Source organism: Ovis canadensis, chromosome 2 (assembly GCF_042477335.2).
Source record: "Ovis canadensis isolate MfBH-ARS-UI-01 breed Bighorn chromosome 2, ARS-UI_OviCan_v2, whole genome shotgun sequence".
NCBI lineage: Eukaryota > Metazoa > Chordata > Mammalia > Artiodactyla > Bovidae > Ovis > Ovis canadensis.
Window position 1 is genome coordinate 148,979,955 of NC_091246.1, and position 14,316 is coordinate 148,994,270.

Sequence of the window (14,316 nt, forward strand, 5' to 3'; positions counted from 1 at the left end):
TTAAATATTAACTCATTTAACCTTAACAGCATTCTGAGGTATTAGTCTCACTTTACAGCAGAAGCACAGGAAAGTTAAATAACTTGTCCAAGTAAACAGCTAGGGAATGGTGGTACCAAAATTTGATTGCAGGGCTTCCCTGGTGGCTCAGTGGTAAAGAATCCACCTGCAGTGCAGGGGGTGCAGGTTCAATCCCTGGGTTGGGAAGATCCGCTGGAGAGGGCATGGCAACCCACTCCAGTATTCTTGCCTAGAGAATCCCAAGGACAAAGGAGTCTGGCGGGCTACAGTCCATAGGGTTGCAAAGAGTCACACACGTCTGAAGCGACTTAGCACGCACATGTGGCCTACTCCAGGGACCAGGCTGATCCCCACTTCACTATACTGTGTGGCTCTAAGGTACTCCCCATTAAGTAGAAAAGATTAAATGAATAAAAAATGCACCATAGCTATAATACAAAAAAATATATAAAAGTGTGTTAAGTCTTACAGAACACTTATGTGTTTTATGAATGGTTATAGAATGTCTATCATGTGTCAGGAACTTTTTGTCTATTATTAGATATTTAGTTTCTTTGGTAAATATGGAAAATTAAGCTCAGGAAATTAACCTTCCCAAGTCATGAAAATAACAGCACACCAGGGGGTTTCATCTCAGTCTAGGAGACCATGTTCTTGCCACTGTACCATGCAGTCTCACACATTCAATCAGTTATGGCAATCATTAAAGGCTTCATAGAGAGTAAGAGTTGAGATGAATTCTGAAAAAAGAGTAGGCTTTTTTCAGATGGAGAAAGGGCTCAAAGCAAAGTAAGAGAAAGTATTAGAAGGAATGGTTGTCCCATCTGCCTGGAATAAAGTGTTAGTCGCTCAGTCATGTCTCACTCTCTGTGACCCCATGGACTGTAGCCCACCAGGTTCCCCTGTCCATGGGATCCTCCAGGCAAGAACACTGGAGTGGGTGGCCATTCCCTTCTCCAGGGAATCTTCCCAACTCAGGGACTGAACCCAGGTCTCCCATTTTGCAGGCAGATTCCTTACCATCTAAGCCACCAGGGAAGCCCATGGGAACAAAAGACCATGGAACCTTACGCAAGGAACAAGTTACCAGGAGTATCAAAGCAAATTTCCAAAGTAGTTTTAATCCAAAAAACACTCATAGAGTGCCAGATATGGTGATTTGTGCTAAATACTTTAACCTTAGAACAAAACTGAATGAAGGGAATTTCATAAATTAACATGGTGTAAGTGTGCTGCCTTCCAATGGTCTGACAGTCCAAGTTTAGACTTTAAAGATCTCAGAAAGGTACCTTGATCATCTGCTCCTTTAACTGTAATTCTCAGAAATTTTCTTCCAGATGGACTCTTTACTTGAAACTAAAAGCATACAGTTTAAGATTATATATGCTGACCACGACCTTGTAGTTCAGTTCCTCAGTCATGTCTGACTCTGTCACCCCATGGACTGCAGCACGCCAGGCTTCCCTGTCCCTGACCATCTCCCGGAGCTCGATCAAACTCATGTCCATTGAGTCGGTGATGCCATCCAACCATCTCTCCCTCCATCTTCTCCTTCTCCTCCTGCCTTCAATCTTTCCAAGCACCAGGGTCTTTTCTAATGACTCAGCTCTTTGCATCAGGTGGCCAAAGCATTGGAGCTTCAGCTTCAGCATTATTTGATGAGGACCTTGGTTTCTGGTATTCTCTGCTGCATACCAACTATGGATTAACCCGCAGACTCTGAAAATCAGACCAGCAGGTAATACCAGCTGTCCCTCACCACAAACATTTAGCTTGACTATAAATTATGGAAACAAACAAATAAGAACTAGTCTTTATGAAATAATATGTGCCTCTTTGAGAAGAATGCACTCTTAAGGAAAACCAGTGAGAAATATTGCCTAGCATTGGAGCCTGTTATCTTAGTCATTCTTTCCCACAAGATTGACATTACCTAAACTCCTGGCATATAAAAAGGTTAATGTCTTTTGACTGCTCGACAAATTTAAGATCTGCTTAAGGCAACTCTCAATTATATCAACTAAATTAAAATAATTAGGACTGAAATTTGGAATCCGTGTAAAGATTCTACAAAGATTACCAAAACCTCAAATCTTACTTTGAAAATATCTTTAAGCAGAAATACGAAATCTCTTAATTTATTACATTTCAATTTAATTCACTAAATAACTTAAGAAATCTATCAGCAACTGACAGTTGCCTAACTGGTACAAACATAAAAGTTTGCGTAGAGATTAAATCTATTCTCAGTTTAAAATAAGCAATATTATTTTTAACTGAAAAACTAGGTTACTTTATTAGCTCCTCTCATTATCGGGGCGGAGAAGGCAATGGCACCCCACTCCAGTACTCCTGCCTGGAAAATCCCATGGACGGAGAAGCCTGGAAGGCTGCAGTCCATGGGGTCGCTGTGGGTTGGACACGACTGAGCGACTTCACTTTCACTTTTCACTTTCATGCATTGGAGAAGGAAATGGCAACCCACTCCAGTGTTCTTGCCTGGAGAATCCCAGGGACGGGGGAGCCTGGTGGGCTGCCGTCTATGGGGTCACACAGAGTCAGACACGACTGAAGTGACTTAGCAGCAGCAGCAGCATTATCGGGGAGTAAAAAAGAGCTTTTTTTTTTTTTTCTTTAAGGACTAATTTAAAGTGCATTCTAACAGGAAACGCGAGATTTCCAGCAATGCTTGCAAAGATGGGCCCAAGTGTGATTTTTCTGCGCCACCTTGAGGCCATAATGCAACTACTACACGAGAAAGTTCAAGGCTTTTTCCTGAGCTGGGGAGGCCTTCTAAACAGCCGCACTGCGGGAACCTGCCTCTACTCTAGCATGCAGAAAATGGTGTCTTTCTTTGTAGTCAGTGATGGGAAACAGACCTGCCCTTATCCCTCCGCTCTCTTCCATTTCCTTCATTCTTTAATTGCTCATCCTGGGCACCCCCCTCCCACCGCCCTCCTAGGGTCGTTTCTGCGTTTGACCTCTCTACCTCCCGGGCATCCGGTGGGTACGGCCCCCTTTCCCCTGCGCAGCCCTCCCTCCAGCTCCCCGCCGGCGCCTGGACCTGCAATCCCTGCCGCGAGGGCCCGCCCCCTCACACTGGCAGCCAATGGCGGCTCGGGTCCGCCCCGCCCCTCCCGCCGCGTCCCGAGCGAGTTTGGGCCTGGGCGGCAGGGCTGGAGCCCCTGTCTCTGCTGTTAGGCTTCGGCAGGCGCTCGATCAGGAGGCCTGCGGCCTGGCCTTGGAGAAGCCATGGACTCGCAGGGGCTGAAGGTGAGCGGGCAGGACATGCCGCGTGTTGCTGTGGGGGGATGGCGAGGGGCTGGGGGGCGTGGGGAAGCGCGCCGACCGGGCGAAGCCGTTGTTACTTGCTGTGCCCGCTGCCCAGTCTGGCTGGGTGTCCCCGTTTGGGGCGCCGGCCTGTGATTTACATCACCTGCTCTCCCTCCGCCGACCCTGCTTATATGCATGTCGGGCAGCGTTCCCCACGCGCTGCCTTCCGAATTGCCGTTAGTGTGCTTGTCCTACCCTGCTGGTCGTGTTTACTTTTTTTGTACCTTGTTTGCACATAAGGTTTTTAGTCACTTTATGACACCGAGTGCGACTCCGAGGTGCGATTTTTAAGGACTCCAGCAAACTAGTGTCAGCAATCCCCCAGCGACAGTAAAGGAGCAAAAAGATTTTATGAAATCAATTAAAGACATAGGCTTGAAAATGAAGTATTAGGGTGATGGTCGGACACGACTAAGCGACTGAACAAAAACTTCTCTGTTTATCACTGATGCATCTCTTTGGCAAATATTTAATGATCCACAAGAAATGATGATACGAAAACAAAGATGTGAAACTTGGAAATTAAATAAGTTACTTTTTAAGATCATGATCTCCATTCATTTGTTCACTGATTCCCTTGTTCAACACATGTTGAAGGAGGGCTCACTGTGTGTGTCCAGTGGAACTGGGGATAGTAATGAATAGAACAGTCCCCGCCTTCATCGATTTTATAGTCTATTGCTGGCGAAAACCTTAATTAAATTAATTCAACAAATGTTTATTGAATGTGTCCCATGTGTCTAGCATTGTTCTAAGCCCTGAAGATAATAAACCCTGCAGATAATAAGCCCTGCAATAATAAAGCTAAGAAAAACCCTCTCAAATTTTTCTACATTTGAGGAGGGGAGGAGTTAGTCCATAAACAGGTGAATGCAGTGTGTAGCGTGTTTGCTGGTGATGAGTGGATGGAGAACACTTAGCCAAGTGATAGTGTCTTTTGCTTTTTTGTCTGAAACTTTATTTTCCTGTGGAGCTTTCCCCGTCCCTGTAAATGAGTTCTTCAAATTGCCACCTAAATGAACTTTTCAATAAAAACACTTCTCATGCTAAAAAGTGTTGATTTTAGAAGTTCTAGTCTTAAGTGTCATCACTTAGACTAGAGAATCAACTCAATAGGAGGTCCTTCTTGACCCCAGCTTTTTCTCCAACCTCCTCTTCTAATAATCTCTGTTCTACTTAAGCCTCTAGAAATGGCAAACTTTCTCTATAATGGGCCAGGTGGTACATATTCAGGCATTATCGACCATAGCGTCTCTGTGGTATCGAGTCTGCCGTCATAGCACAAAAACAGCCATAGACAATACTTAAGCAAATGAGCGTGGCTTTGTTCCAATAAAACTTTACTTACGGACACTGAAAGTTGAATTTCATGTAAGTTTCATATGTTATATTTTTCTTCTTTTTTTTCCTCCACCATTTGAACATGTTGACTTGCTGGCTGTGTGAAAGCAGGCAGCAGGCCAGATGTGGCCCATAGGCCGCAGTGTGCCAGTCCCCGCTCCAGCATACAAGGATGGCTTTAGTCCTCTCCATCCTTACCCGGTCCCGGTGAATCATGGCTTAATTCTGCCCTCTGTGTTGTTTGAGTTCCTCTTTTGGCCGACTTCCTTATGAATCATGAAGAGGAATAGGTAAGAGTATGTATGTAGGAAGTAGGAGTTTGTGAATAGAATCAGTTTCTAAGTCCTCCCCAAGAATTTTACTCTTCTCTCCTCCCATACCCCAACCTCACTCTCCTGCATTCCCAAAGCAGTTTATAAGCTCTTTTCTTGCATTTGCTACACTACTTTTCAGTCTTTTAAAAACTTTGTTTTATTGAAGTATGGTTGATTAACAATGTTGTAGTTCTAGTGTACAGCAGAGTGCCTCAGTTATAATTAACTGAGTTAATTCTTTTCCATATTCTTTCCCATTGTGGTTTATCACAGGATATTGAATGTAGCTCCCTGTGCTATAGTAGAGACCTTGTTGTTTATCCATTCTCTATATAATAGTTTCTGCTAACTCCCAAATTCCCAATCTATCCCTTCCCTGTCTCCCTTCCTCCCTGGCTACCACCAGTCTCTTCTCTCTGTCTGTGAATCTGTTTCTGTGTTCATTTGTGTTGTATGTTAATTCCACATATAAGTGATATCACATGTTATTAGTCTTTCTGACTTCACTTAGTATGATAATCTCTAGGTTTATCCATGTTGCTGCAAAATGGCATTTTTATTATTAACATTCCATTACATGTGTGTATATACATGTACTACATGTCTTTATCCATTCCTCTGTTGAGGGACATTTAGGTTACTTCCATGTCCTGGCTATTGTAAATAGTACTGCTGTGAACATTGGGGTATATATGCCTTTTTGAATTACAGTTTCCTCCAGATATATGCCCAAGAGTGAGATTGCAGGATCATATGGCAACTCTATTTTTAATTTTTTGAGTAACCTCCATATTGTTTTCCATAGTGACTGTACCAACTTACAGTCCCACCAACAGTGTAGGAGGGTTCCCTTTTCTCCACACTCTCTCCAGCAATTGTTATTTGTAGATTTTTTTAATGATGGCTGGTGTGAGGTGATATTTCATGGTAGTTTTGATTTGCATTTCTGTCATAATTAACGATGTTGAGCATCTTTTAATGTGTCTGTTGGCCATCTGTATGTCTTTGGAGAAATGTCTGTTTAGGTCTTATGTCCATTTTTCTATCGGGTTGTTAGGGTTTTTTTGTTGTTTCTGAGTTGTATGAGCTGTTTGTATATTTTGGATATTAAGCAAATATTTTGCAAATATTTTCTCCCAGTCCATAGGTTGTCTTTTCATTTTGTTTATGATTTCCTTTGCTATGCAAAAACTTTTAAGTCTTTTATTTTTATTGTCTTGGGAAACTGACCTAAGAAAACAATTGATACAGTTTATGTCAGAGAATGTTTTGCCTAAGTTCTCTTCTAGGCGTTTTATGGTGTCATGTTTATTTTTTAGTTTTTAAGTCATTGAGGTTTTTTTGTATATGTGGTGTGAGGTTGTGTTTTAACTTCATTGATTTACATGCCACTGTTCGGCTTTCCCAGCGCCACTTGCTGAAGAGATGGTCTTTTCTCCATTGTATCTGTAACTCCAACATATTCTTAACTCCTTTGTTGAAGATTAATTGACTATAGATGTGTGGTCAAATAGTCTTTAGATTCTAGTCTCAGTTGAAAATTTTAAGCATTTCTGGGGCTTTTCTGGGACAAGAACCATGTCTTCTTCGTCTTTATAGTCACTGTACTTTGTCCGGTGTCTGGCACTCAGTAGATGTTTTGGGACTGGACACTCTAACCTGAACCAAGACAGTAGAAACTGGTGCAGGGAGTGGGGAGTAGACTAGAGCAACAGAAGAGCCTGCTAACTGGTTGGACTTAGGAGGACTATGCAAACAGGAAGAGAGAACTTCTGACTAGGTGTCTGGCTTGGGTGGTGGGGAAACTGAAAACAGAAATCTGGAGCTGCGATGAAAGGTCTTGACACGTTTTTCTGTTTTGTTTTTGTTTTAATATCATCAACATATGGAGTTTGGAGGAACTTCCCCCCCCCCCAAATAGGGGGAATTGAGTATGATAATTCAGTTAATCCTCATGATAACTTGTAAATGACTACCAGCGTTTTATCAGTGAGCAAACTGAGGTGCCGTCGGATAGACCAGAAATTTGAAACCAGGTCTTTTTACTTGAAAATCCATGTCCTTTTTATGTGATCATGCCCCTGCCTTTCAGGAGAGTTATATAGGTGCTTAGCAATACTAAATGCTGAACAGAAAATCAAATAAGAGGATATTAAAAGTGTCCAATTCTTTGCTATCCTGTGGACTGTAGCCTGCCAGGCTCCTCTGTCCATGGAATTCTCCAGGCAAGAATTCTAGAGTGAGTTGCCATGCCCTCTTCCAGGGGACCTTCCCAACGCAAGGATCCAACCCGAGTCTCCATCTGAGCCCCCAGGGAAGCCCCAAAAGTATCCTTAGTTGTGGCAAACCAAAAGGTCACTCGCAACCTGAGGGAAGTGGCTCTGGAGGAAACCTGCGCTCTTCTGAGGTGTGCTGTGGGGGTCTTGGAAATGGCATCTGAGTCACGCTGTGAAGAAACCGTGGCTGAGACGGGAGCAGAGAACGGCAACCGGAGGAGGGAATCATAGTGAAGGCTGCGGAGGACGTTTGCCTGACTGTTCTAGAAAAGCTCTCAGACTGTAACCCTCCAGAAACAGAAGACTAGGGGGGGAGGGGGGGAGCTGTATAGACACTCATCTGACCCCTGTCCATGAGTGCTTCATTGTGTTTCTCACAGATGAGCCAGCCGAAGAGTCACACTAGACAGGTATGGAATGGCCTGAATTGGTTCGCGGAGGTGAATCAGGTGTATCTCAGTGATGGGGAGTATGGAGGATGGTTTCCCTCTTTGATTAGGTTGGCAACTAAGCCTTAGATAAGATCCTGAGGAAAACGGTATGAAGCATAGCTGGTAGTGGGCTTCCCAGGTGGCGCTAGTGGGAAGAACCTGCCTATCAGTGCAGGAGACATTAGAGACACAGGTTTGATCCCTGGGTTGGGAAAATCCCCTGGAGAAGAGCATGGCTACCACTTGCCTCCAGTACTCTTGCCTGGAGAATCCCATGGACAGAGGAGCCTGGGGGACTGCAGTCTATGGAGTCTCAAAGAGTCGGACACGACTGGAGCGACTTAGCATAGCTGATAGTAGTTTTCTGCCTTGTATATGAATAACATAATTTTTTAAAAAAGCCTGAAGAGAGTGAATTCCTTTAAAAAATAGATTCTTTGTTTTACTGACATTTATTTATTGTGGAACTCAGAAAACATAATCTTTGACAGTAAATTGCTGGGTTTAATAGGTCGTTACTTTGTGATGCTACAAAAACAATATAGAAACGAAGTATTGTTTGTTTGGTTGTTTGAAGAAACCTATAGTCTGACTATAGAAGCCTCTGGTCTTTTTTCAACTTTTTTTTGTAATTGAAAGTACTCTGACTTCAATATTGTTAAGAAAGCATTTAGGAGAAAAAGACTGAAATTATTAGAAAATATTGTTATTTTAGTAGTCTTGTGTTCATTGTGTTCTATGTTCCTTAGTACCAAGTGCCAGCCTTTAACAATATTTTAAGGAACTTAGAAGAAAAAATACAGTACGTTTTAGATTATTCAAGATCTTAGATTAATGCCTGCTTGTTAGAGTATTTCAGAACATTGGAATCTCTCTTAACTTTATTTCCTTTTAGGTTTTGATTAATTACTACTGTCAGGAGAGATATTTCCACCATGTGTTACTTGTTGCCAGTGAGGGAATGAAGAGCTATGGCAGTGACCCAGTCTTCAGGTTTTATCATGCCTATGCTACATTAATGGAAGGTACGTGCTAATTATTAAGCACTCCCACAAGTTTTAAATTCTTGTTTTGCACCAAGAATAATTTTTCACCTTGTGGTTTTGATTTTCAGGTAAAATTCAAGAAGCTCTTCGAGAATTTGAGGCTATTAAAAACAAACAAGATGTATCACTTTGTTCTCTAATTGCACTGATATATGCTCATAAAATGAGCCCTAATCCAGGTATAGTATTTAAGTAAAATGCTTAGACTGTTTTTTCTACTCAGTTTATTTTGATTTTTGTCAATTACCTTAACCTTCAGTCTGTTCATACTGTATTATATATTGTTTGTGGATACTATTAATATCATATTTGTTTTATCATCCTAACAAGACCTTAAGTTTATTAAGCACAAGAAATATGAGTCTTCTCTAGCTTTCATATTTCTTATATCCTATGGCAGAAGTTTCATTAGTCTGTAGGTATTGTTTGAATTAATAGAAAGGTGACTGTGTATTACCAATGGTTAAACCAAAAAAGGACCACTCAAAACAGGCTTATACCTGAATTATTCTGTAGCAGCTGACTTTAACTTGTGTGCATATATAGTTAAATGCGTTTCCTCTCTTCTACTATATCTTAAGCTTCTTAAAAGCTCTTATATCCCCCAAGGAGGTTAGCTCTTTTTAAGATACTCAGTAAATTTTTATCCAGTATTAGGTTGGGAGATATGATTAAATTATATAAGGAACTTTATACATAAACCGGCAATTAAAATTATGTGAACTGTCTTAATATTTAGTGTATCTTAATGGCTGAGGTAGAACAGTATTAAAATTTTAGGTAATAACAAAGAAATAATATTGTATTCATCCATACATATCTAGTAACAGCTAATAGCATCATAAAAAGATCTTGTTTCAAGTAATTGGACACTTACCAAATGTCATAGAATTTTTTTAAATAATAGAAAACAGTTTTTTCTTAATTAGAGTATCACATCCTTCCCACACATATACGTGAACAAATCAATAAGATGTTATTTAATATGTTTATCTTCTAAACAGATCTAACAACTAGATACTTTCTGCAAGGGACTGTATGAGATAAAGCAAGGGGTTCTCAACCTTAGGGTGGTAGACCAGTACCTCCTGTCAGATCAGTGGCAGTATTGGATGAGGGATAAAATGCACAATAGATGTAATGCACTTGAATCATTCCCAGACCAGGCCCCTCCAAGTTTGTGGTAACATTGTCTTCCTGGAACTGGTCCCTGGTGTTGAAAACATTGGGGACTGCTGAAGAGGAGCCACAAGAATTGTAAGAAGTGATCTGCAATATCAGTTTATAATTTAGTTGGGAAAGAAAATGTTAAGCCTACAGAGATTAAATGCTAATGTTATTATTAAGTAAAATGATACAAAATAAAACAGATGAATCCATAATTAATTGAAAATGGCATGTACTATTTATCCATAGCAGTAGGCTGGGAGGGTTTTGTGGAAATGGAGATTGATCTTGTAGGGTTTGAGTATAAAGCATATTTGTCAGACAGGAGAACTTGGTGGGCAGATATGTCAAAATGGTTCAGGACTAGGCTGCTCCCTGGATCCCCTTTCTCTGTGCTCCAGCAGGAGTGTGTATAGCTGCAGCAGAGAATATGCATAGGAAAGCTAATGTAGTCAGTTCAGTTCAGTCGCTCATTTGTGTCTGACTCTTTGCAACCCCATGAATTGCAGCACGCCAGGCCTCCCTGTCTATCACCAACTCCTGGAGTTCACTCAGACTTACATCCATTGAGTCTGTGATGCCATCCAGCCATCTCATCCTCTGTCGTCCCCTTCTCCTCCTGCCCCCAATTCCTCCCAGCATCAGAGTCTTTTCCAATGAGTCAGCTCTTCGCATGAGGTGGCCAAAGTACTGGAGTTTCAGCTTCAGCATCATTCCCTCCAAAGAAATCCCAGGGCTGATCCCCTTCAGAATGGACTGGTTGGATCTCCTTGCAGGCCAAGGGACTCTCAAGAGTCTTCTCCAACACCACAGTTCAAAAGCATCAATTCTTTGGTGCTCAGCTTTCTTCACAGTCCAACTCTCAGATCTATACATGACCGCTGGAAAAACTATAGCCTTGACTAGACGGACCTTTGTTGGTAAAGTAATGTCTCTGCTTTTCAATATGCTATCTAAATTGGCTATCATAACTTTTCTTCCAAGGAGTAAGCATCTTTTAATTTCATGGTTGCAGTCACCATCTGCAGTGATTTTGGAGCCCAAAAAAATGTAGTCAGTAAGCCTAAAAAAAAAAAGTAACAAAATATTTTCTTCCTGGAAACAAGTTGTCATTTAATTGGTTATTCCCAAGAGTACTGGTTCTCTTGCAAAATGTGATTTCCAGGACACTAAAAAGATGGAAGCAGAAGTATTGTTTAGAGACACCGGAGTCCTCACTGGACTTTGTATAGATGATGCTGAGTGGGCTTGAACTTAGGAGAGGCCCAGAAACCTGTCAGTCTCCCTGAGAAAGGGCCTAGATTGTACATTCTTCCTGAATATTGATGAAAGCCCTGGTTATGAAAAGGCTGTGATGCATTAAGAACTGGAGCTGATATCTGGCAAGAGCCAGCTTTGTGAGCTAACTGATTCTCCACTTGATGGAAGTGTAGGCAGGAAGGTGCAATGCCTGCTTCTCCCCTGATAGGTTCTGTTTCTGTATTACGACTATTTGATGAAAACTTCTGAAGGTGTTACATGGGCGTGTTGGGCAGAAGGGATATCTTGTCAAGCAATCTGGCCCTACGGAATGCGATTTTGTTTCCTAAATTCAAAAAGTTGTACCTTGGTAATCCTTCACTTAAATTTGTATCACTAGAGTTAAGAGGAAGAGTCATGTACCTTGCCTTGGTAGCCATTTCCCTCAACTTTCACATTTCTTTTTCCTATTACCTGACTGATCCACATTCTGATTTGACTCAGGATTTGGATCTAATTGACATTTGTGTCCTAAGCACATACATAACAGATTAAATAGAAGCGATTAGAGTTCTAGAAGTCACTCAGTCATGTTGGACTCTTTTGTGACCCATGGACTGTAGCCTGTCCGGCTCCTCTGTCCATGAGATTCTCCAAGCAAGAGTACTGGCGTGGGTAGCCGTTCTCTTCTCCAGGGGACCCTCCCGACCCAGGGATTGAACCCACGTGTCTTGTTTCTCCTGCATTGACAGGCAGATTCTTTACCATTAGCGCCACCTGGGAAGCCCATTAAACTATATAAGTGAAGTCGCTCAGTCGTGTCCTACTCTTTGCGACCCCGTGAACTGTAGCCCACCAGGCTCCTCTGCCCATGGAATTCTCTAGGTAAGAATGCTGGAGTGGATTGCCATTTCCTTCTCCAGGGGATCTTCCCAACCCAGGGATCGAACCCAGGTCTCCCGCATTGCAGGCAGACACTTTAACCTCTGAGCCACCGGGGAAGCCCGTTAATATAAGTAGCAGTAATTATACCACTTTTCATTGGCTTATGACAGCAGCCTGACATATGTTTTAGAATTGGATTAAGAATTAGGGTAATTTGACTACTAGTTCTGGATTTTCCTTTAATAATTGTCCTATATTAGAGTCATTACTAACTTTTTTTTTATGTCTTGAGAATGACATAAACTGTAGAATGGCAGTGTGGTCACGGTAGTCATTAGCTACACATGGCTGTAGAGCATTTGAAATGTGTCGTACTTGATATGAATTTTAAATTTAATTAATTTACTTTTACTGGTAGTTGATTCAGTTGTTAGAAATATGTTTAGGATAAATATATGATTGTGTTTTTTCCAAAATAAATTTCATGAAATCTAAGATATATCAAGATTTCCTGAAGAAAATTTAGCATCTTAATTGAGATGTGCTTTGTGTAAAGTGCCTATCAGAATTTAGAAAGAAGGAGAAGAAAAGGAAATTATCTTCTTAATTTTCAAATCCAAATGAAATGATCATTTGGATATATTGGGTTAAATAAAATATATTATTAAAGTCAATTTTACTTCTTTCTTTTTACTTCTTTGTAGCTACTAGGAAATTTTAAATTACTTAGTTCAGTTCAGTTGCTCAATTGTGTCTGACTCTTTGAAACCCCATGGACTGCAGCATGCCAGGCCTCCCTGTTCATCACCAATTCCCAGAGTTTACTCAAACTCATGTCCATTGTGTCAGTGATGTCATCCAACCATCTCATCCTCTGTTGTCCCCTTCTCCTCCCGCCTTCAGTCTTCCCCAGCATCAGGGTCTTTTCCAATGAGTTGGTTCTTCGCATCTAGTGGTCAGAGTATTAGAGTTTCAGCTTCAGCATCAGTCTTTCCAATGAATATTCAGGACTGATTTCCTTTAGCATCAACTGGTTGGATCTCCTTGCTGTCCAAGGGACTCTCAAGAGTCTTCTCGAACACCACAGTTCAAAAGCATTAATTCTTTGGCTCTCAGCTTTCTTTCTAGTCCATCTCTCACATCCATACATGACTACTGGAAAAACCATAGCTTTGACTAGACAGACCTTTACTGGCAAAGTAATGTCTCTGCTTTTTAATATGCTGTCTAGGTTGGTCATAATTTTTCTCCCAAGGACCACGCATCTTTTAATTTCATGGCTGCAGTCACCATCTGCTTTGATTTGGGGGCTTGCATATTTCTTGCATTTATTTCTACTAGTGTTGCTATAAAGAGAAGAACTATATTCTCTGCTGTTAATCATCTGACCTATCATAAACTCTTGATCTAGAATTTAATTTTCACTTAATGTGTTTTTCCCTCTCCCAGATAGAGAAGCTATTCTCGAGTCAGATGCCAGAGTGAAAGAGCAGCGTAAAGGAGCTGGACCAGAAGTTTTGTACCATGCAGGCTTGTTTTTGTGGCACATTGGTCGGCATGATAAAGCGAGAGAATATATTGACCGAATGATCAAGATATCAAATGGGAGTAAAGAGGTAGCTGATTTTCTTATTTTGAAATAGTATCATTAAAGAAAGCTTAATGTTATTTATATATTCAGTGGTATTCTTTGTTATCGCCCACTCTATGCTCACTTTATAAGTAACAGCTTTATTTAATATTTTATAAAATTCTGGTTTTCTTAAGTTGCTTTTTTTAATGCAGTTTATTAGCTCTTGACGAGACCCCTTCTTGCCTCCTTCCCTCCCTTCCTTCCTGTCCTTTCTCTTTCCTTCCTTCCCACTCTCCTTATCGAATTGCTCTAGGTACAGGGCACCTTTGTGTGCACTGTTAATAGAAAGATAGGAAATGCATAAGCTTTACTTTCATGAACGAATCACCTAGCAGTGTTGTAGAGCACATACCCAGTTAATATTATGAGAAAATTGACAAATGGAATGAGAAGTGTGATTAAAATGTGCAGGGAAATATTAGTTAGCATTTATTGCTCATTTACTTTGTGCCTGGCACTATTCACCCATTACATAAACGTTAGGAGAATGAAGAAGAATTTCTTGAAAGAAGTAGTGTTTGAGCTAAAATTTGAAAGATGGATACAGTTTCCAGCAGCAAAGCTTATGGAAAAGGGAATTAGATATACCCAAATGGGAGATAATACGGAAATAAGGAAAACAAGGAGACA

At 41.1% G+C, this 14,316-nt stretch overlaps 1 protein-coding gene across 1 annotated transcript in view; it reads left to right on the forward strand.

Moving 5' to 3' along the window:
• The first annotated feature begins 2,820 nt into the window (after positions 1 to 2,820).
• Positions 2,821 to 14,316, forward strand: part of TTC21B (tetratricopeptide repeat domain 21B) — a 94,780-nt gene continuing 83,284 nt past the window's right edge. Inside the window, exons 1-4 of the mRNA XM_069574303.1 lie at positions 2,821 to 3,294; positions 8,612 to 8,741; positions 8,831 to 8,941; positions 13,503 to 13,669. Of these exons, the coding sequence (XP_069430404.1) occupies positions 3,274 to 3,294; positions 8,612 to 8,741; positions 8,831 to 8,941; positions 13,503 to 13,669 (429 nt within the window). The 5' untranslated portion in view covers positions 2,821 to 3,273. The remainder of the gene's footprint in view (positions 3,295 to 8,611; positions 8,742 to 8,830; positions 8,942 to 13,502; positions 13,670 to 14,316) is intronic.